This window comes from Neophocaena asiaeorientalis, unplaced genomic scaffold (assembly GCF_003031525.2).
Source record: "Neophocaena asiaeorientalis asiaeorientalis breed wild unplaced genomic scaffold, Neophocaena_asiaeorientalis_V1.1 scaffold438, whole genome shotgun sequence".
In the NCBI taxonomy this organism is placed as follows: domain Eukaryota; kingdom Metazoa; phylum Chordata; class Mammalia; order Artiodactyla; family Phocoenidae; genus Neophocaena; species Neophocaena asiaeorientalis.
In genome coordinates, this window is record NW_020173491.1 from 567,540 (window position 1) to 590,559 (window position 23,020).

The window sequence follows — 23,020 nt, forward strand, 5'->3', positions numbered from 1 at the left end:
CAGGTGTCTGCCCCGGCCACCTGTGGGCAGGACGTCAGAGCACACTGCTTGGCTCAGCCTGGGGCGGGTGCCCATCCCTGGACCAGGTGGTGTTAGAGCCTTGACGTGAAGGGAAAATGGAGAGTAGTGGGTTCCAGGAGTGACTGCTGAGAATCTGATTTCTGAAGGCCTTGCTGGCTGCTAGATGCCGCTGTCAAGAAGGCACCATCCTCCAGTTCAATTGAGCAGACTTTATTCAGCACCTATTAAGTGCAAGGCACTGTGCTAGGTACTGTGGGAAATACAGAGAGTGAACACAGACAGCCCTGCCCACGAGGAGCTCACAGTCTAGAAAAGGAGGTAAGACACGGTACACAATCAGCTGCGGTGACACCAGCCAGAGTGGCGAGTGCCGAAAGCAAGACACAAATGCTATGGGGTCACAGAACGCCATGAGGCTGCTTCTGTCAGAAGCTTTAGGCGAGGGTACAGAGGACGCAGGGCTGGGCCTTTGAGCGGGGACGCCATTTGGGAGAAAGGGCATTTCTAGCAGAGAAGAGATGCACTCAGAGGTGGGAGCTCACAGGTAACAGAGGAAATTGGGTGGCTGCAGTGAGTGGGCAGGTGGGCTATACAAAGTGGGCAGTCAGGTACAACTGGGAGGTGGACAGCCAAGGATACTAAGCTCAGGGAGGTCTGAACTTGACGCTCTGGTCAAGAGAGCCACTGATCACTGAACAAGAAGAAGGGTGTGCAGAAATGTGTTCTTAGAAGATAAATCTAGCGGTTGTGGAGTCTGGGAGGGAGAGGGGGAAAGCTGAGAGGCGGGCTGATTGGTCAGCCTCTGACGCCCACAGGGAGGCCATGAGAGCATGACTGGGGGGCAGTGGCCAAAAAGGGACAAGGGTGGACAAGGAGATTTTGGGGGGGGGGGGGGGGGGGCGGGAAAGGAGAGCAAGGAACAGACACAGGCCCAGTGTCTGGGGGACAGTGGGTCTGAAGATGTCCCAGGGCTTCTAGGTAGAGCTAGAAATGAACTCGTGAAGGGCAGGGCTGGAGCTGGGACTGGAAGCCATTGCAAAGAGGGGCGGTGGGAGTCAGGGAAGTGTGCTGGCCCCTAAGGGTGAGGGCTTCTCAAAATGTGGTCCCTGGGCCACCCGCATGGGAACCATCCAGGGAGCTTGCTGAAGTCGCAGATTCCCAGGCTTTACTCCAGAGCTACTGCATAAACATCTCTGGGGGTAGTGCCCAGCAATCTGCATTTTTACTAACAGCTGCCCTCCCCGCTGTGAGTCCCATAGCTGGTCCAAGGTTTGAGAACCACCTGTTGAACTGGCCTTTAGGTAAAAGAAGGAAGAGGGATGAAGACTGTTTAGGAGTGAGGGAAATCTCAGAAAATAGGGAAATAAGGTCAACGATGTCACGCTACGGTCACTGAATGTGGACACGGAGATTAAGGATTGGGAAAAGGCCTCTGAATTTGGCAACTGGGCGGTCTCCGATGACTTTCCTAGACTATTGCCACGTGGTGGGGTGGAGGCCAAGTTTGCAGACAGGGTAGTGAAGGGTGGCAAGCGTTGGGGGGTGGTGGAATAGCAACAAACAGAGTTCCTTTCAGGTTATTTTAATCTCAAGGATCTGGAGGACATGGGGAATAATGGAGAGGTAGATAATGCAGAAATGGAGTCTGAGTAACTAACCAAACAAACTACCATTGGGAGATGAGAGGAGATGGGCCCAGGGATGGATGGACGGACGGACGGAAGGAAGGACAGGTGGGGACGTGGAAGGGCTGGTGGGGAGGCGGAACTGGGGAGGGACCTCCAAAGGACGCGGTGTCTCAGAGGTATGTGGGAGGCAGGCTGGGCCTGAGAGGGGGTGGTGCCCGGGCCCAGGGCCTGGGGGGAGGGGCATGGACCTGGCGGTGGCGGGGTGCGCTCAGAGCCTCAGGGGCTTCTATGCGTGGATCATATTCCCCACGTGCCACAATAAGCCCAGGCAATAAAGCAAAACCATCCCTCCTCTCACGGACACCAAAAGCTGCAAGAGGCCCCCAGAGTCCCTGGAGACACAGCCATGGCCCGCTACGCCTGCCAGAACAATGCTGACCCTTCATCCAGGATGGCTGAGAGGCCTTCTTACTGTTTTTCCAGCTGGCAGCCTACAGGGTCTCAAACACCGGCTACTTGACAGAAAGGTCAAACCAGTCTTTCTTCTCCCAGAGGCGGCAGCCTGGGGCCTGGGGAAGAATGCAGGCCCAGGAATCACTCTGCATCACCACCTACTTATTCTTTAACCCTGGACAACCTCTCTGAGCAGCAGACACCAGTCTACTGAATGAGGGTGGCATCCTCTGCCCTGCCACCTACTTCATTCATTCCATGGAATGCCATGGAATACGGGATGCAGAGCCACCGCACACGACAGCCCCCTACAGCCCCAAGGAGTTACAGGAAGCACTGCTGCTGACTCTCCCAAGGTGGTTTAGAACTCTTCCACGGGAGGTAGACCATCAAGAAATATTTTATAGCATCAACACTGAGCCTAGTATTAAGAGGAGCCTGAGAACAAGTAATGGACTTTTTAAAATAATCATTTGAAAATTGAATTGTAAAATATTAAATTTAACTAAACTTGATAGATTTAAGAATGAACCATGAATTGTTTCATTTACCAAGGTAAGTAAGTAATGCTTTTCTGACACTCCTCCCACTTGGTCTTCTATGTTCTTCCCTCCTGCAGCCGAGGAAGTGGAAAGGGGCAGGTAGAGCTCTCAGAAACAATACTAAGACCACAGAGGCTTACACAATTCATAGGTCAAAGGTCAAGTCACTTCTAGAGCCCAGGAAACTCCTGACCTCTAGGCCTAGCCAGCTCTACCTGGTATCAGTGGAGGCTCAGCCCCCTTCCAGGAAGACCTGTGGCTAAGTCCTGGCGATCAAGGTATGCCCTCTAGGTCCTTCTCTGAAACAGGAGAAGTGCTGGATCGGCAAGGCTGCTGGACAAAACCCTGACCCCAAAGGTCAGAGTCACTGCAAGACCCAGCCCTCACACCTCTGCTGTTGTTTTTAAAAACCACCAGTTGTGAAGCTGAGGCACAGGGGCTGGGACTAATGTCGCCTTCCGGCCTGCCTCGAGTCTTCCACCTCCACTGCATAGCTGGGTGCCTCGGGCAACCTGCCCCCTTGCCGACAAGCGGCTCCACGGTAGGGTGCATCTTACAGGCATCCAAGAGAAAACATGATTGAAGTACGACTTCGGCCACCTGGAGGACTCTGGACTCACCCCTCGAGGGATGCGGGGGTCAGACACGCCTGGAGGGAGCACTGCGGGGAGACACCTAGGTCTGCTCATGGCCAACTAAGTCCCTTCACCATTAAGAACAAACCAGCACCGAGTGCTCGGCAGCTGTTTCTGGGGACCGGGAGAGATGTGATCTACAAGGCAGCCGTGAAACTGACCATGAGCAGCCTAGGGAGAGAACAGGTATAAAATACGGAGCCCTTTGAAGGTCCAGAGAACAATAAAGATGTTAGGAATTAATTAGCCAGAAAAAGTATTTCACTGACACAGAATTTAGGCAACACTGAAAACACAATACTAAGATATCAGTTCTGAGAAAGACTCACAGACAGGAAGGGCAGCTTAGGAGGACACTAGCGAGACAAATACAGGAAAAATAAATATGGGGCTCTGGGTCCCCACAGAAGCTACTAATGCTATTTACTGGCTTGGGTCATTCTTGAGAATAGAAAACCATTTTTTTGGCAAAGCTGCACAAACTTCACATGGGGGGTGGTCTCCCAAGGCTGTGGACACAAAATTACTCTAATGATGGGGCTCTTCACTAAACTTTCTCACATCCCACTAGTATCTTCAGAAGCTAATATGTGACTTCTAGAGTCAGTCAGGGACTGGCTGGTGAGTGTGTCTGAGCCCAGGACGAGGAATCCGGTCCACGGCTGTGGACTTGGGCGCGTCCAGACGGAGGGCACCCTGAGCCTCAGTTCCCTCTTCTGCAGGGTGGGAGGGGAGGAAGGGCTAGACTGAGTGAGCTCTCAAGTTTCTTCCGGCCTGGATGTTCTGTGCGTCTAACCTTGCCCTCCCTGGTCGTTAACAACGGCTATAGGCACAAGGTGCCATCTAGTGGCACCACTTGTTCACTCTCACAAATGGCTCCAATGAAAGACCCCAGAGGAGCAAAATTAACTCCTAGGGACTCTAATTCCAGGGGTGAGGGCAGAGGAGGCTGGGAGGGGTGAGCACACTTCATGTTAGCGGATGTGACATAGTCATCTCAAGAAAATATAAGAGGTCTTGCCTTCCCTAAGAAAGCAACTCTTTTTTTATTTAGAAAGGCTAATCATATCCATTTGTCAATATTTTCAGCGTTAAGGAAAATAGTTTAAAAAACATAAAAATGTAAGTACACTCAAGAGTTAACTGCTATTAAACAGTTCTGAACAGGCAGAAAATGTAGACTTTCCTTTTACAGAAAATGTTAAATCTGTAATAGCAGCATAATTTATATATAGAAAAAAGCTGGTTTTGAAAACCCAGATTTTTTTATACACAAAACATCTGTTTTTTTTCTATACACTACAACAGCATTTCCACTGGGAAATTGGTTTCTTCACATTTTGTCACTTCCTGCCACCACGTGCAGATACTAGACTGAGTGCATCTCCAGCCCAGAGCCCCAGTTCCCGACGGCCTTCAGTCCAACACCATGGCGGAAAGCGCGTTCAGGTCTTTCATGTACGGATGAGCTGCCAAGATCTGGTCGATTTTCAGTCTTTGCTCTGAGTCAGGGAAGATCTTCAGAAGGGCTTCCCTTAGCTCGTTGGTTTCCGCAGAAGATCTCTGTGCTGGCATGGGCAGATTCTGCTGGATGTTGGGAAGGTTTGGCAAAAGTGGGAAGCGGGGTTGCTGAGGAAGCCAGTGGCTGGGTGGGGTGCCCTGAATCCGGGCTGGAGGCTGGTGGCCGGTGCTGGCTGCCTGGGTGCCAGGGACTCTGAAGTTGGGGTCAAACATGCCCACATTTGGCAGGGCATTGAGTAGGGGCTGCATATCTCTGTGAACGGAAGCAAGTCCTGGTGAGCTGGGTTATGAGATAAACAAGAAATCTGTCTAAACATCTGCTGCTGACACCAAGGCTCAAGGAGCTGCTTGCTCTCTGGCCTCTGAAGGCAAGATAGAAGACTGCAGCCAAGGCAGGGATGGCAGCTGTCCACAGTGGGGCCCGTGAGGATGCCAGTGACACCAATTCCCGATCAGTCATGACAGGGAATGCTAGCTCTTCATGAGCGACTCCACCTCCCTGGCCTGCTGCTGTGAGGACTGGCTCTAAAGCAGGGTATACCAGAATCACCTGGAAGCTTTCAAAAGAACTGGAAACAGGGCCCTGCTCTCCTGCAGATTCTGGTTCTCTGTGGAGCCTGGGTGACAGGGCTGAGAAAAAGGAAACCACTTTGGGCAGAGAGGCTGCCTCCCCAGCCCCCCAAGTCTGAGTGAGACATTGGTGCCCACAACTTGAATGCACGTGAGTGTGTATACAGCGTCCGTACTGTTAAAAAGCCTCCCACTTGACTCTGCCTTGCAGCTGAGAAATGGGGCTGCCTGAACACTTTTCCCAACTTCAAAAGCTCAGTCCCTCTGTGGGGGGAGCTATTACTAACTTCTTATTCAATTAGTTAACACTTTTGTGAAGAGCCATTAGGTGAGCAGGCAGGACTGACCCTGCTGCCAGGCTGCTGAGGCTGTAGAAGGAGCTGGAACTCTCCTTCCACTGTTTGACCCATGGGCCTTGATGCTTGCACACAGGCCTCAGGTCTTAAAGCCTAGCAGAGGATTTCCAAGTTCAGACTTCTGAAAGAAAAATGAGACATATGGACATCCAACAGGTGTTAAAAATGGCTGCCGTTCTCTTGGTGTCGGTAGAGAAGCAGGACCTTTGGGAACTAAGTCCTCATCTGTGTAATGAAACCCAAAGGCTCAAAAGAGAAATGACTCACAAGACCTGGGAGCTGAAATCATGCTGGTCTTGTGTGCAGAAGACAGCTCTGTGTGAACCACCCGTCCCCCCAAAGGATCCTGTTATAAATGGAAAGGATCAGCTACAGTCTCACTGCCTTAAAAAGCTGGGGGAGCTGTGCGTCTGATTCCTTTCAGTTTAGACCTCCATAGCATCCCTGTGCAAACATCTGCTGAGAAATACACAGAAATGTAGCCTGTTTTACTTTAAAAAAGGGAAAAGGTCTATCACTGGGGAATATGATCTGCCACTCAGGCCCACAGGATACTTTAGTTAACAGCGTCCATTACTTGAGAATTCTGAAAACAGAAACAACCACTAGCAAGCAACATGTCTTTAAATACAAACAAACAAAAAACCCAAATCCACAACAAAGAAAACCTAAGCTATCAAATCAATTTCGGATAAATAAAGAATACTGGCTTCTCTATTACGTGAGGTAGAAAGTAACACTTCCCCAGGCAGTGATTCCTGAAGAGTAAATAAATTAATATAAGCATAAAATATTCAAAGCAAATGACTTGGGAAAATGAACTTAAAAAAGATATTCAGACACACACCATGAACCCAAGCAGCATTCACTAATAAGTGACCGCTAGCAAAATCTGCTTTGTCTTTTTAGACCTACAGAAAATCTGGCTCCCCATCCTCTCCTGGGATTAAAACCAAAAGGACCACAAATGAAAATCTGGTCTTTGGGAGACATTCCACATTTATTTCACCAGCACTAAATCTAAGGCTACTTTAAAAAATAAAACACCATTTTTAATCTTTAGAGAGAGAGAGCACTCGCCCTGAAGCACAAAGAACTGAAACAAACTTGTAAAAGCAAGACAATCTGGAAAAGGAAATACCTAAGGAAGACTTCCTTCCGAAGAAATTCTTCTAATCGAGGTCCACTTCTTCCCAGAGGATCATCAGGGACCATAAATATGTCCCCCACAAAGGTATACTGGAGCAATCTACAACATGGAGAACAGTTACAGTGCTGGAGGAAAAAAATTAAAGGCTGCTTAACTGCCTAAAGCAAAAAACAAATACGCCCCAGTTAAACCATTTTAATTTCTCTTTTGGATATAAATATTGGTCAATACAATAGAGTAAGAAACTTTTACCCTATTGGCTCTCACATTTCTTAGCAAGACTTTCAGATTGTTATCTGGGCCTGGGAAGCAGTTCCTTCTCCTGACTTTCAATGTAACTTTGAAAAATAAGACTGAAAGACGGTCTTAGGATACAACAGGTGCTCAACCAAGGTTTAATTTTTGAATAAATGAGTCCATAAGCAAACCCACTGATGTTCTTTTAAAAAAGGGAAACAGCGTATGAAGAAAGAATATTGAAGGTCAGTTGAGCATGATTTATCAAGTCTACAAAAATGTTTAAAAAAGAAAAAAGTCCAAATGACTGGTTTGCTGCTTGGACTTTGGTTTCTGCCTTGTTTTATGAATTCTGAAGGCAATGGGTTGGTGTGTGACTGAGTCTCGACTCATTTAAACCTTCCATGCATACACAGATGAGTGTCCAATACTGACAATGAGCCCAGGGCACAGATCCAACAGAAGCACATACTAGAAGATTAATGGCTTGTTTAACTGTACCCAGGTCAAAGACCAATTCTGAGTTCAGCTATCAACAACAGTTTTTTCAGTCAAAATGCATATAGTAATTAACTTTCACCTGGGCATCATTTTCTAGAACGATGAACCAAAGAATCATTTTCTAAAATCCTCCAATGATTCAACAAAATATAAATATCAGACAAGTGGCAACTGTGAAACCCCTAAAGAGGTAAGTAGGTAGTTACACTAGTTGTAGAATAGCTATACTAGATATACACAGCCTTGAGGTATGTTTTTTAGATTTGTGGCATTTGTGACTCATCCCTGGCACTACCTTAAGGATATCGCTTTTTGTTAAGTAACTTGTCAGACGATGCTTGCTAATGGAAAGTCCTGGAAGCTTGTGTTCACTGATCTTAATGCAGCTGAACACATTCAGAGTGTCATTACAAACAAAAAACTTACAGCAGTGACTGCAAACTCCTGACTTTGTTATTTTGGATGATATTCAACATGTTTTCAATACAGATGACTAAACTTGGTAAAAAGATGGTAAAATGCTCAAGAAAAGCATCAGATAGTAAAAAGTAGAAACACTCTCTCCTCTCCCAAAAGTGAAAGCCCAATCAGCATATTGATTTTGGTCCCACCCTCTTGATGAACTCGTAGTTGTCACTGAACCCCAACCTTCATATTTCATAACTGAGGAAAGTCAGGAGGCCCAATGACTTGCTCAAGTATCCCTCGGCATCAGGGCAAGGTGAAGTCAGGTGGCCATTTCCGCTCCATCACAGTTAACAGAGAGTTAACTGTGCCACAACGATGTGCCTCTTGCCTCCTGCCAGGGAAAACTGATCTACAGAAGACACCTGTAGGCACCAGAGCATGGTCACACATCACCTGCTGGGGCTACTACTTTGTGTTGAGTCCTCCCACCTACTCAGAAGGGCCAGCCATCCTGTGGAGTGGGAGCATAGTCTTATGATACTTTAGGCCCTCGACACTGCTTCCAAGGTGGACGCAAAACAAATAATAAACAACAAAAGACATCTCTGACCAAAGACAAAGAAGGAAATATTACCTTTTTGTAATTATTTCTCTCCAAGAGGCTGACTCAGTCACAAATTCTCTGAAGTTATCATTTGTTACAATTATGCCACCAGTTTTGTCTGCTAAGTGTAGTAGAAACCTATGGTAATATAAAAGTGGTTAAAACGGGCAAGCAGGCAGGCATCCCTGGCTCAGAGAAGCTGTGTTATAAGAAAACAAAAGGATTTCCTCTTCACAGGAAAATCACCAAAGAATTTAACCAAGGCTGGGAAGCAGAAAGTTAAGCCCCTGTCAACTGAAGATCAATCTGAAATACTGAACATCTGAAATTACTAGAATAATTATAAATGAAGATCTGGTTTTCATACAATCTAACTCTTTTTCAAAATAATCTCAACCATAATTTATACATCTTTCTAGAGAAGTTGTATTATCAATAAAGGGTGGTAATAAGATAATGCATGAGGACTAGAGCAGAGAATGAATAAGAGTTGACAAGCCTGTGAAATCACTGTTAGGGTTTTAGTTGATAAGCTACAGTACTTTGGTTCTAAGAGTAGCTGCTTGACACAGTCAGCCTCGCAATGTTTCTTTTCATGCCTAAATTCACATTTTCTGCTCTGACTTAAGAAGAGATGTCCAGAACTGCCATTCAGTTTAGTCCAAGTTATAGATCCACTCAAATGCAAATTATGAAAAGATACATGGTAATCAAAGAGTTTAAGAATTAAATATTAAGGAGAATTCTATTTCATTGTTGGAGATTATTCATGTTCAAGCCCTCTTAATGAGAGATTTGTGAGGATAATATGAGTTTTATCTCCTAATCAGGATAACCACATTTGCCTGAGGCAATGTAGACAAAGATAATCAAACAATAAAGTAAGAGAATCACTACTAGAATTAAAGGTGCAAACAACTGCTTTTATTAATAAGTAGTGAGTACTTAAAAGAAGATTAAAAAACAAGCCTCATTAGTTTCAGAAATCTTAGGAAACCTTGCTTGGTAAGTAAATATGATTTAGCATTTTGGATTTATTAATAAGTATCTTAAATTATTTCTAACTGACATGAACTGTAAGTGGTAATATCTGCCCAGACGTATTAACAAAAATAGGTAGTAAGGGCTTCCGTGCATGTACTGTGCATCAGGACTCATGTTCACATCTGCTAAAAACCCAGAGACCCATATAAATTAAGCAAAAGCCTAGCCTACACACTTGCGTATGCATTCAATTTCTGCTGGTGTGAGAATGAAGCTGCAGCGTTAGAGCATCTGAAGGTTCTTCACGAGCCTGGCGGTCCGACCTGCCTTTTCACCTGAGCACTCCACGGTCCCTACCCAGTATCTTAGAGCTGGAGCAAGGGTGGGCCCTCCATCCCACTCTCCCAGTACCTTCTCACCTACGCCCCGGCCCAAAGGTGCCCCCTCTCACACTCTTCTTCATGCCACTCCCTGACTCTCCCCATCAGATCTGGTCTCTCATACCAGCCTGGTGAAGGGTAAGGGGCTGTCAGTGAGAAGGCCCTTTGGACGTTCTGCTGAATGTCCGCTGTCACCCCAAGTCCCCTTCCCCTGCTAAGCCCCTCTTTTCAGCTCTCACCCATCTGACCATCACTCACTACCTTGGGTTACAAGCTAAGCACTGTCTTCAATGTGGGGGAGCACTGTGGTAGAACGCTGAGGCTAAACCACTAGGGGGCTTAAGTGCTAGAGGCCAGAGAGAAAGAAAGAGGGTGAGGGCAGGAGAGGAAAGAACAGGCAGCCACTGTTTAGGTTCCCAGACACTTGTCATCTCAGCACCTGTTCTCTGAGCAATGTAACAACCTAAGAAATGCAGCTTATTCCTATAACATGAGGGGCAGCTGAGACCATGTTCTATGACGTGGAAGAAATACTGAGGGCTCAGGCATCACAATGACAGACTAAGTCACTGGCCAAGTATAACCAGCAGGAGACAGAGGAATGTTTGAAAACCACTCTTGAGGCTGCCACACTAGGACAAGACAAACATTACTTTTAGGAAGTATCAAAAAGACTACAAACTCAATATCTGCTTTTACTTATAGATTCTCAGTCATGTTTTATTAAAAATTCTAACTCAGCAGCTTCTTTGGTAATCTCCTAAACCGTACAGCAAAGACCACTGAATGTGTAACCTTAATGACCATAAATGTTAAAATTCTCAAACCCGAGCCAAGTGTGTCCACTGTCCGGTGGAGCAGGTGGTTGGCCCCTCACCACCCCACACCCACTTTAGAAAGGAAACCAGCCTTTCATACCTGTCATCATGAGAAGCAATTCTTTCTCCAAAGACCATCCGTGCAGGAGTTAAAGATAATATTCCGAGCTCCTGGAGCTGGGTTAAGAAGTGCTGTTCTGTTCATGGAATAAGTTGAATACACATTCAGAAAAAGGCTATCTTCCCAGATATTTAAATAAATGAAAGCACTCCCAAATGTTTCACCTGGAGAGTTGTGGGAAACCCTTTTTCTATTGACTCAAGAAGACTCAATGTTACTAACTTACTGGGATGGAAGGGAAAGAAAAAAAATCAAGCAAGACATATACTAAGACAAATATAACATAAAAACTGACTTTAGCTATTTTTTTAAACTTAAAACTGTTCAACTCATTTGCTTCTTAAATTAAGAAGAGTAAACCATAAACCTATATTAATGGATCTTACCATTAAGAACTTTTTCACAGCCACATTATAAGCAGTAGAGGACAAAGAGAGTAAGGGCAAGAGTCCCTGGGAGGGAGGGCAGGGGTGGGAACAGGAAGAGTGATGGCAGTAGAAGCAGACAAACTGCTCTGTCCGGATCCCAAGAAAGGCAGGCTTGGTCTCTATTCCAAGAGTTTGTCAAATCTCCCTCTGGTTGGCATCCTATCTAACCTCTCTCTGTTATCTGTACAAATATTTACTGATTTTCATGGGAGTGGGTTGTGACAGAAGATAAAGGAGGGCCAAAGCTACAAACGAGTAATGGGCAAAAATGAAGCTAAAAGCTCAGAATCTAAGATCCCCACACCTACATTCCCTACAATGGTACTCACCACTGACTTAAGCTGAAGTGCCCAAACATGGTGTCTTTATGATTCTAGAAATGCACAGCACATAAGGCTTACAAGACTCTTACAGGGATCTTACTGCAAAAATAACTGAAATGAGTGGATCTGCCTCATTTCTCAAGTACCTTCTGTTAGGACGAATACATTCCCCTGAGTGAGGCAAGTTGGGATACTTGGGAAATGTGGTTTTACCATCTCCACCTCAACAGTGACTAAGTTTTACTTCCTGTTGTAAATGTGTTGGGTGAGTCCTGTTCTCACGCTTCCTCCTCCCAACCTACCTTTTATTTCCAGGTAATCTGATGTGTTAAGCTGCCTGGCATAGCCCTTTCACTGGTTTTCCTATTACGACCCAAGAAACAAAAAACTTCAAGCTTCTCTGGAATACTTAAGGATTTATAGTAAGTTCAAATCTTTCGTGTGTGGCCTGCAGGTCAGCCACACAGTACCATACAATTAACATAAGTGACTTATATTAAGCTATTAAGCAGGCTGTTAAAAAGACATTCTCTTGGAGGGTTCCAAGTTTATCAAATGGCCATTTTCAAAAATACTGTTTAAAGAGTAAGAAACCCAGGCTACTAGAAAGACATATTTAATCAACTTTTTAGAAAGTCAAAGAAAATTTTTGTGATATATAATGAAGTCTAATATAACTTTCTATATAAACAGCTATTTAACTTTCCATCCTTCCCCCAAGTATTTCTTATGCTGTAACACTCTTCAACTGATTTTTTTTTACTGGGTGCAAAGAATTTACAGTTTTGTTTTTAAAGTTGCTACACATGACTCTATTCTAAATAGTGTGTGTTGCAATTACAAGCCAACTTATTAAATACCTAATTAGTAATCTGGAAAAATCAGTTTGCCTCACCTGTGACATTAGGATCACGCCTTGTTCTCCACTGCGGGACAAATACAGTGATGTTTCTGTTGCCAAGCTTCCAAAAATATTCAACCGCAATCGCAATTCCACGACAAGAAAAGAACTTTTTCAGACCATGGCTATATGAGAAAAAGTAAAATTTATTTCAGTTTAAAGCATGCTTAAAGTATGTTAAGTTTCACCATGATCATTTTAATTTAATAATTAATTATTTAATTTAATAATTTCCTTTAATAGTCTGCTGCTCTGCAAAGCCAAGAGAGGACCCATGATAGGAGGGAGGATTCTTAATAGCTCTGATTTCTGTTGTATTTTATTCAGCTGATTTAAATGAGTGTGCTTTTGTGATAGAAGGCAGTTTTAGCTTCAGGGCAATACTTGTTTATTACACCTTTTTTTTTTTTTCCTGCAGTATGCGGGCCTCTCCCGTTGGGGAGCAAAGGCTCCGGACGCACAGGCTCAGTGGCCATGGCTCACGGGCCCAGCTGCTCCGCGGCACATGGGATCTTCCCGGAGCGGGGCATGAACCCGTGTCCCCTGCATCGGCAGGCGGACTCTCAACCACTGCGCCACCAGGGAAGCCCTTATGACACCTTTTATTTTTGTTTTCAGATAAAGAGACCTAGTCCACGGGCCTCTAAGAATGTTCTATGAATTTTATGAAGGAATTTGTTGCTGAAGCAGAAGCAGCTGCGATCAGAACTATTCCATGACACGGTCCTCACCACCACAACTTCCAAAGGCTTCGCAAATGCCTGTGGCTCCGGGAGGGCTGCATCCACTTTCTGGAGAACTGTGAAAGTGACTCAGTTTACACAGCTTCCAGGAAACAAGCTGAGGGCAAGGCTCAAATGAAACTACCTGGGGGCCATGGCTGTGATTTTGCTGAACGAAGCAGAAAGCAGGCAGAAAATAAACACGGGACAGTACTGAACATGACTGAGTGCACTTTTTCTGCAAAAGGCCAGGCACTGTCTGCTGCCCCACGGTTGAACTGTCAACCGTAAGTAAGGGGGTGTAGCTAAATTCCATGTTTATAAAAACAGGTGGTGCCCAGATTTGGCCCCTAACTTGTAACCCCTGGTATAGAGGATTAAAAACTGTTCCCCACCCCAAAACCTGGTAACAAATTTCAAAAGAAAAGAAGAAAAATATTTAAAATTTATTCTCCAGCAGTTAAGTAAAAGTAAAGGTTTTATTTAAAAAGTGTTTTTAAAAGTTTGAAATTTTGCAGGTAGTAATCCATTTGTCTACTCATGAGTATTAGAAAAAGGGAGAAATCCCTGGGATGTTACAGTTGAGATTAGCATAAACTGTCCTCACTGCTTCAACGATCGCCTATGATGCAATGACAGTAAATTCTGCATCTTCAGTCCTGTCTTCTCACATCTCAAAACCACTTGGCAGGTACTTCCTTCATTTGGAGCTCCACCTCCTCAGGCACAAAGTGTCCCAAGTCACCCCCAGGCCTTGCTAATTCTAACCCACCTGCACTGACTCCAGTCAGACTGACCCTGAAATGCAGCCATGCCGTCTCTGATTCTGCTCAGGGCCTTCTACAGCATCATTCTCCTACACAAATCCAGTGCCTGGCTTCGAGGGCGCCTCCACACCTGACTAGTCAGAGGGGATCTGGCCAAAGCACACCTTCTGCTTCCACCACCATCCGGTCATCACACTCTGCATTTTGGCCCAGGTGGTCTTGCCATTTGACTCTTCCTGGATTCTGAGCTTTTTCTTATCTCTTAAACCTCCTCCCCGAATGCCCTCAGGACCCAAGGCCGGTCACTCTTCTTCTATGAAGCTGTCTCTAGACACAGGCCCTCAACCATCCCTCTTCTTTTCTCTGACTTGCTCTCTTGTACTGTGCACCAGAACCACAGAACTTAGGAATGCATTTAAAGTCACATTAGAGATAAAAAGAATGAAACACCTCTTGAGAGACAGAGCCACTTGCCCAGCTTGCACTGTCAGAGGGTGGATGAGCTGGGATTAGACTGACATTTCCTCACTCCTGGGCCAGTGCCCTTTCAACTACCCCCTCAGCGGTACTGTCCCCAACTAAATCTACATTCTCATGGAGCAGGAATGGGCTGGACCTGTAAGAAACATCTAAAGTCCAGAAGAGTGGCTCAGAAATGCCTCCTTTTAGAGGCTAAAGCCCACTCTCATTCTCAGTGAACCATAAATAAGAGACTGCACAGGCATCAAATATACCCCAGAAAACGTATGCAAGTAAACAAACCCATTCTTGATGAAATAACTTAGCAGTGGTTTATTTATAAAAAAGCATTTAAATATGGCAAGAATGTAGCAATATGACATTTATTACTGGGGCGGGGGGGTGGTTTTTGTACAGGGGGGTCTTACCCTTGAGATAAATGCACTAAAAAAGCTTAAAGTGCCTTCTTAGTTTATTCATCAGACACAAATGTGTATGAACTCTTTTTCTCCTCCTTTCCTTAAATGCTTCTGTTGATGGAAACAGTAGAAACTGGGTGGAAATAAAGTCCCCAGTCCATTACCTTGGGTCACTAAGGAAAAGGAGGGAAATGACAGACAAAATTCTGCTGCCCTGGACCCCTCACAAGCTTAGAGGGGGAAAGTGGAGTTTCTAGAATCATTAGCACTAAAACAAATTTCCAAAGGGTTAGTTATCCTCAGTGATAAGATCAAATCATTTTTAATACCCTGAAAAATCTCTAGGGCTGTTTTAGGAATAAATAGCAGTTCAAAATTCTGGTAGAGAACAAATGGACTCATCCATAAAACAACAGAAACAAAATCAAGTGGAGCCAAATTACTGACCTTAAAATAATACGAAGTGTCCTTGACCTTGCCTATTTTTACTCTCACACCCTGACCAGGCAAAAAATGTGCTGTCTCCTAGCCTCTCTGCAATCAAACCAGAGCAACTTGCTGACAGGTAAACTCAGACCAGTGGTCTTTTCAGACTCAGAGACAAAGGGTATACATACAATAACACCTCTCTACGTCTGTGAAGGCCAAAGCTCTGGGGTTCGCAGATCCAAACATAGAATTAACAGATATTAAGCCTGAGAAGCCAGATGTGCAGGCTCTCAAGGGAGATTTAAACTCCTGTTTCCATAAACTTGGGAACAACTTATAATATCTGGTTGCTTTCCATACTGTAGCAGACAGTCAACTAGAAAGAGGGCCCAAAGCAGAGAGGAGGTGGGTGAGAAATAAATACCTGATAAACACTCATGGCCATCACAGAACCAAGACAGGGCAGTGGTGCGGGAAAAGAGTGAGAAACCTTTTGAGTTACCCAGGAAAGAAGAATCCCTTTCTATAGCTTCCACTTAATAAAAATAGCCATGGAACCCTGATATAGAAAGACTAGCATGAAAAATGGTTAAAATGTAGAGGCAAGTGAAGGGACAAACCTCATCTACATGGAAAATTATCTACACAGATAAGTCAGGTGCTCTTATGCTGAAGTTTCAAACTGACAGAGACCGAGTGTTATCTGGCCTCCATGGTGATGCCTAGCCACACACCACAAACAATTTCCATTTACTCATTGTTTGACTCACTCGTGGTGACAAATGGGAAAAACCAAGTAGAGATGTGCATAATCAGCAGCATTAAGTAGGGTATTTTGGCATTTCTCACGGTGTGTTAGAAACTGCAGACACCACACTGGACAGACAAATAAACAAGGCTTTGCAGAAACCCAGGGATGGGTGGGCCTGAATGACTCTAAGGTGGGGTTCAAACCTATTGCTTAAGAACTCAAATTTCCTTTTTAACTACTTCCTCAACTAGCTGGGTCAAATTAGCGAGGTTTACTCAGCAGTGCCTGAGCAACTCAAGACTTAGGTATCCAATGTTGTCAAGGCCTAAAAATTCAACCTCAGCTTCTGTGGGAAGAGGCAGGGTGTGTGATGGCTCTGGAGAGTAAAATCATGGGCCCAAATCTCATATCTGCATAATCTTGGACAAGATTTTTAGGCCATATCATATTATATACATTACAGATTAATTTTTACTTCACACAACTGGTGTGAAGATGATATTTTAAAAGATAAAGTTGAGCACCTGACACATAACAAGTGTTTGTTTTAAGATTCCAAATATTTGGGGGCTTCCCTGGTGGCGCAGTGGATAAGAATCCTCCTGCCAATGCAGGGGACACGGGTTCGAGCCCTGATTCAGGAAGATCCCACATGCCGCGGAGCAACTAAGCCCATGCGCCACAACTACTGAGCCTGCACTCTAGAGCCCGCAAGCCACAACTACTGAGCCCGCATGCTGCAACTACTGAAGCCCGTGCGCCTGGAACCCATGCTCCGTAACAAGAGAAGCCACCGCGATGAGAAGCCAGCGCAATGCAACTAAGAGGAGCCCCGGCTCGCCGCAACTAGAGAAAGCCTGAGCACAGCAACAAAGACCCAATGCAGCCAAAAATAAATAAAAATAAAATAAATAAATTTATTAAAAAAAAAAGACTCCAAATATTTGTTCAAATGTAACCCAAATTGATTAGTAGAATAGCAGTTGGAATAGCAATATAAATGGGTGGTGAAAAATCATTTAAACAATCCTAATCTTTCTTAGTCTTTAATTCATTGATTCATTCAAGCCATCGTCACTAAGTGGCTACTATGTGCCAGGCACCATGGACCTTGGGGGTAGTTCAGGGAACAGAACAGACACGCATCGCTTCTTTTATGGAATTTATAGTCTATAATTCACATATAATATTGAAGCAGTTGATTTAGAATAATTTTTTCTGACTTAAAAAAATTAAGGTGAAATTCACATAACATAAAATGATCATTTTAAAGTGAACAATTCAGTGGCATTTGGTACATTCACAGTGTTGTGCAACCACCATTTATATCTTATCCCAAAACATTTCCATCACTCCAAAATAAAACCCTGTACCCATTAAAGAGTTTCTTCCCAGAGTAAGAGTTAATTTTAATTACTGATGTTTTCAGAGCAATCTACATCAAATTAAGTATAAGTCTGTCTTCTTAGGATAATACATACTTTGTAAAAGAGTTGCTTTTGAGACACCTGTGAATTCAAAGAAAATCGAAATCCTCTCTCAAATAAGCAGCTTATGGTTTCCCTTAGTGCACTAATTCAGCGGTTTTCAAAAGAAACGGTACTGTACTGAAGGGTGTTAGGAAATACGTGACACTGTTTTGGGGTGTCACAATGGCCAGGGGGCAGTACGGGCAAAGTAGGAGGGACTAGATATGCAAAACACCCTGTCCTGGATAGCCAGTGCCACTCTAAATTCCAATAGTGACCCCTTTGAGAAATATACTAGTTACCACATAAAGGTTTTTTAAAAGTGTCATTATCACTGCTCATTCTACCTTAACTTGCATTTCTTAGTCTTTGAACACCAATTTGGGAAATCTCTCCATACACAGAAAAATGAGAAAGGATTAATATTACTCATAATCGTGACCTAAATTTTATATCATCATTTGGCTCAAAAAATTGTAACAAGGAGGAACTACTGTGGGGCTTGGACTGTGACTGACTGAAATTGCACTTTACATTTTTACTTAGATAATGCTATGCAGCTGTGGGTCATTTGCTGGGTTTCCCCCAAAAGAACTGCCAAAAAGCAAAGTGAAATGACAATAAACAGTATTATTTGGAAATGGAGACAAGTATATTACACATTTTTACTGCCTATATTCAAACTTTAACATATGAAATGCTGGCCATTTTCTTCTTTTTTTGACAGCAAAGTACAGCACCATTCAAAAAAATAAAAATCAAAAGAATCCCTGCATTTTAAAAAACAGATACTAAAGTATTTATAGATGGAAATGAAATATCTGAGAATTCCTTCAAAATGGGTGAAAGGCAGCAGGTGGGGGTATAGGTGAAACAATGTTTGAAATGATGAAACAAGACGGGCCACGTATGTGATGGGCACATGCGGATCCCAAATGAAACCAATACGGAATTCATCCTATTATCTTCTTGTGAATTTCTTTGAAAATTCTAACAACAAAAAAATTAACAAAACAAAAAATAACGCATACATAATAAATGCGTATTTTAATAATAAAATTCACTTTATTTTTCAATTTTATCAAGTATTCCTGAAAAATCAGGGGATTAACTGATCTTTTAGAACTCCTAGGAAAGAGGTCACATAAACATTCGGCAATTCAGAAAAGTACAGCTGACCCTTGAACAACACAAGGTTTGAACTTCAAGGTCCACTTAAACGTGGATTATTTTTTTCCAGTAGTAAATACTACAGTACTGTATGATCTGAGGACGCAGAACAGCTTTATGGAGGGCCGAATGGTAAAGTTATTTTGCCTGGGCAGAGGGTCGGTGCCCCCTAACCTCACATCGTTAAAGGGCCAGTTGTATTTCAACGACTTCATTCCATGTCAGAAGGTCCTGCCAACCTTCCATGCCCATTTCTTGAACTGCAGCTACTTAAATGCTACACCTTGAAGACTTCTTCAAAATCAGTGGAGTAACTGGTTTTGAAAACTGGAGGGAGACTACCTAGCAGTTGTTGAAACGGCGTGATAAAGATGTCCTTTAGGACAGGGCAAAAGGCTGTAGCAAGTGAAACTCAGGAGGCCGAAACCTGCCTGATGTCAAACAGCTGGTCCACAGTGAGGTGGAGACTCTCTGACCCCCAAACTCTCCTTAGTCACTATATCAAACCGCCCCTTAGAGAACAAATCCAATCCCACACTGGAAGTATAAAATCAGAATCCTAAGAGGGTTCCAAGACAGGCTAAATGGAAACGATCATTTAACTCCTTTTACTAAAAACAAATATACAAACTTTTAGTAGGAGCAGAGGCCCATAAAGAAGCCCAAACTGAAGAACTTCCTTAGAAAGGAAATTGCTATCACTCTATCAACAAAAGTATAACAGAAGTACATCACACCTATTATCCCTGCACATACATGGCTAAAGACCTGGCATGCTGTACATAAAAAGAAAAAATCTCTTTTTTGTCTTAAGCTTCATCCTTGTATTCAAAACCTAATGGTGTTCATGGCATTAAGAACCTAAGGATTTAAAAGTCCCTTTACTGCTTATCACTGGGAAACGCAATGTGAAAAGGCAAGTTTTCTATCATTCCTTGCTCTCAGAAACACAGGTTCAGCAGAGTGAAGGAAGAGTTTATACGATGCCAGAGGGTGGAATAACAAAACTTTCCCAATCAGCTGTTTTCTTCTTTCTGTCAGGGAAGGCTATAGGTCAACTACACAGACGCACAGGATAGTTCTACAAACACATGCAATTCTGAGACATGGCTAAGAGGCCTACTGAAAACGATAATTTGAAGAGAGTGGACTTACGTAATTGCAACATTGCTCCCATCTATAACAATGTGCTTCAAATCCGTCCTCCCTGGTTCATTTTTTAATTCCAGCTTGTAGGGCACTTTCAGAGTATCTCGAAATCTTTGAACTCCAGTAACCGAGGAATCGATATGCTCAGAAGGTCCTGCCAACCTTGCATCAGTAACTGAAGGTAACAGTTGGGGCAGCGGCATTGGTGGAGAAAGGGGTGGACAATTTGGCTTAGACTGAGGAGAGGTACAACACCTCGAGCGGTTTTCACAGGCAGACTTCATATTATTTGGAAGCAAGGGTTCTGCTTGCTGCTGCACACCATTTTCAGGAGAAACTGGAATTCTGGGCTGGTGACTTGAAGCTCCTCTTGAAACAAAATTGACAATTTCTTTGGGACTTGAAGGGGCTAGAGAGGGTAAAAGGCCATCAGTTTCAAGGTCTATATTACAAATGTAGTTCTGATTTGAACTCCAGATTTCTTGTTTCTGTTCTATTGGCACCGTTCTCAAAGTATTAATTTTGCAATTTGAGGTACATGGTTTCGATTCTACTTTGAATGGTAACTGAGAAAAATTTTCTACCATATTTTGCTGTGTGTGAGTCTGTGTTTTCTTTGGAGTGGAATCTGCTGTAAGCTCATTTATGCTGCTACAAACACCTTTATTTTTGGTTCTCTTGGTCTCTGGATACACAGTACCAGGTGGAAATTCTCTGTCTTCTTGGAATCTTTTATTTTCCTTTTCAATTTCCTCCAAGAGTAATAATGGTTCAGTAGATGGCCCATACTCCCTAATGACCTTTTCTACAATTTCTTGGGAATAGCCCATGGTTTTAAAAAAGTTTACAAGGATGTTGTATTCCATTTCCTCAGTAGTGTCTTTTACATCTGGACTTAAATTTTCGGTATCAGTAGAAGAATCAGATAGGTCAATGATTACACTTCCAGCTAATGTCTTACCATCATGTAAAAGCTCTCCCTCTTGAACATTTTCCAAAGAAAACTGTTTCTTGGTATGCCTTTCTTCAGAATCAGAAAACCTCCTTTTGTGACAAACTCTGTCTTTGGAAAGCGCCTCTTCATCTGGCGTTACACCATTTATTGGAACAAAAAGTACATCTTGTGAACTAGAAAAGACTGTGTCCATTTGTTTTGTAAGCTCAGAAACAGGAGTCCCAGCTTTATTTCTTGCCTCTTCCTGCAAAACAATTTCATCTCTGGAAATATTCAGCCCTGTGGCAGCATTCTGTGTAAACTCTGTTTGTTTAGAATCTCTAATTTCAATTACATCATCATCTCCCGGTTCAAATAGATTCTCCTCACCTTGGGTGAGTGCCAAAAGTTCTTTTTTCAAGGAAGTGGGTAAAATCAACAAGTCCATTGTGTAACTGTCTGCACGAGCTTCAACAAATTGTTTAAATTCCCTTTTTACCTCTGATTCTTTTTGGCTGTTGGGTAGGTTCTCATTATTCTCGAAGAGCTTTACAAACTGCTGAATGTGACTCCTAGCCATGACCACAGCTTCGGCACTTCCTCTGATGCCAAGAAGACCGATGTCGAGAATGCAGAGATCGGCACAGGTGTCCTGAATCAAGCTCTTCAGAAACAGGCTCTGTGCCCCAACAAAAATGCAGTGCATGGCCTTGGGGTAACATTCTCTTTCTTCTAGTTCTGGTTCACAGATTCCTTTAATATATTCCTGTAAAGAGAAAATAAGAAATTAGATCAATTTACAAAAGCTCCTTACAGCACATTACTATGTTACACATGAAATTACCAATATCAAGCTGCACAAAAGTCAAAAGCATGCTAACATCCTTGGAAAAAATACCACGTTTTAACTGAAATATTTAAAATAACAGATATAAGTCACTTAATTGTTTTCAGAGGAACTGAAAACTTTGCATCTAAGTCTAAAAGGTAGGTATGTGTAACATTTTCAATAGTGTATCTTGCAATATGATCTTAGGAGTTTGCCCAGCTGCACAGTGGATAATGACAAGATTGGATTTATTTATGTCTATAAAGAATAAACATCTTTGCTTGCTACTAGTCATTTATTACTACTATGACATAATTAAGAGAGAAGATTTACTCCAGAACAAACCTTGACTTTTGTTTTGCTACTATTGTTTCCAGATGAAACAGACTGATTTTTTTGAAGGCATTTAATAACAAGATCAGTTTAACAAAAAAATTATTCTAGCTGGCTGGAACAATGTATATACCCTATATACTTTTACATCTGTTTTCCAAGAAAGACCAGACTATTTAAATGTAGATCTAAATATAAAGAACCACAGAATGCTGAATAGTACTGCCTTTCTCAGATATAAAGCTACGGTTTCCAGTGAAATTTGATATTGAAAGAGGCCTGAGAAAGAGGCCTGAACGAGGTAAAAAAGGGAACTGGGTTCTTAAGCAATTAGGTTGCCACTGGAGGCTGAAGTGTGAATCAAGTAAACGTGCAAAAAGCACTCACACAAACAATGGAGCATACTTGTTAATAACCTGGGCACTGGAGCCAGTTCCTAGGCTCAAATTCCAGCCATGCAACTGGTGACCTTGCTCAAGTTACCTAACCCATCTGAGCCCAGTTTCTGCGACAGTGAAAGAGAGAGAGGCCAGTGCAATCTCAGGTGTTTTGAGGAAATTCAAAGAAATAATAAATGTAAAGTTCTGACAATAGTGTCTCACACGTGCTTACTAAATAATAAACACTGTTACTTCAAATTATCAGTGAGAGCTTTCTGGACAGACATCTGTAAGAAATGAGCCTGGCGATATCTGATCTATACTTTACACTAAAATCAGAATGGCGTTATCCAAAATGGTGCTATTTTAAAAAGTTCAACCTGTGCAACCGGTTACAATGAGGCTTTACAAACTTGCACCTACTATGTACACTTGCTGTTATAATGGCCACATGTCCTCCACTAGAATTTATATACAAATGTGTACATATTCCTTGTTTACACACGAACTACAAGATTCCTACAAGGAGATGGAACACCAGAAATACAAGGAACACATCAAGGGGAAAAGCTCACCCCACGCCCTATAATAATGCTCAGTCATGAATTCTTTCCTCTCTTATGTTCTT

The 23,020-nt window shown here is 43.2% G+C and overlaps 1 protein-coding gene across 1 annotated transcript in view; it reads right to left on the bottom strand.

The window, feature by feature from the left end:
- Nucleotides 1-215: 215 nt before the first annotated feature.
- Nucleotides 216-23,020, bottom strand: part of N4BP1 (NEDD4 binding protein 1) — a 48,653-nt gene continuing 25,848 nt past the window's right edge. The window contains exons 2-7 of the mRNA XM_024747348.1: nucleotides 19,923-21,616; nucleotides 12,576-12,706; nucleotides 10,909-11,005; nucleotides 8,657-8,764; nucleotides 6,868-6,975; nucleotides 216-5,053 (exon numbers count right to left, since the gene is read on the bottom strand). Coding sequence (XP_024603116.1) covers nucleotides 4,696-5,053; nucleotides 6,868-6,975; nucleotides 8,657-8,764; nucleotides 10,909-11,005; nucleotides 12,576-12,706; nucleotides 19,923-21,616 — 2,496 coding nt within the window. The 3' untranslated portion in view covers nucleotides 216-4,695. The remainder of the gene's footprint in view (nucleotides 5,054-6,867; nucleotides 6,976-8,656; nucleotides 8,765-10,908; nucleotides 11,006-12,575; nucleotides 12,707-19,922; nucleotides 21,617-23,020) is intronic.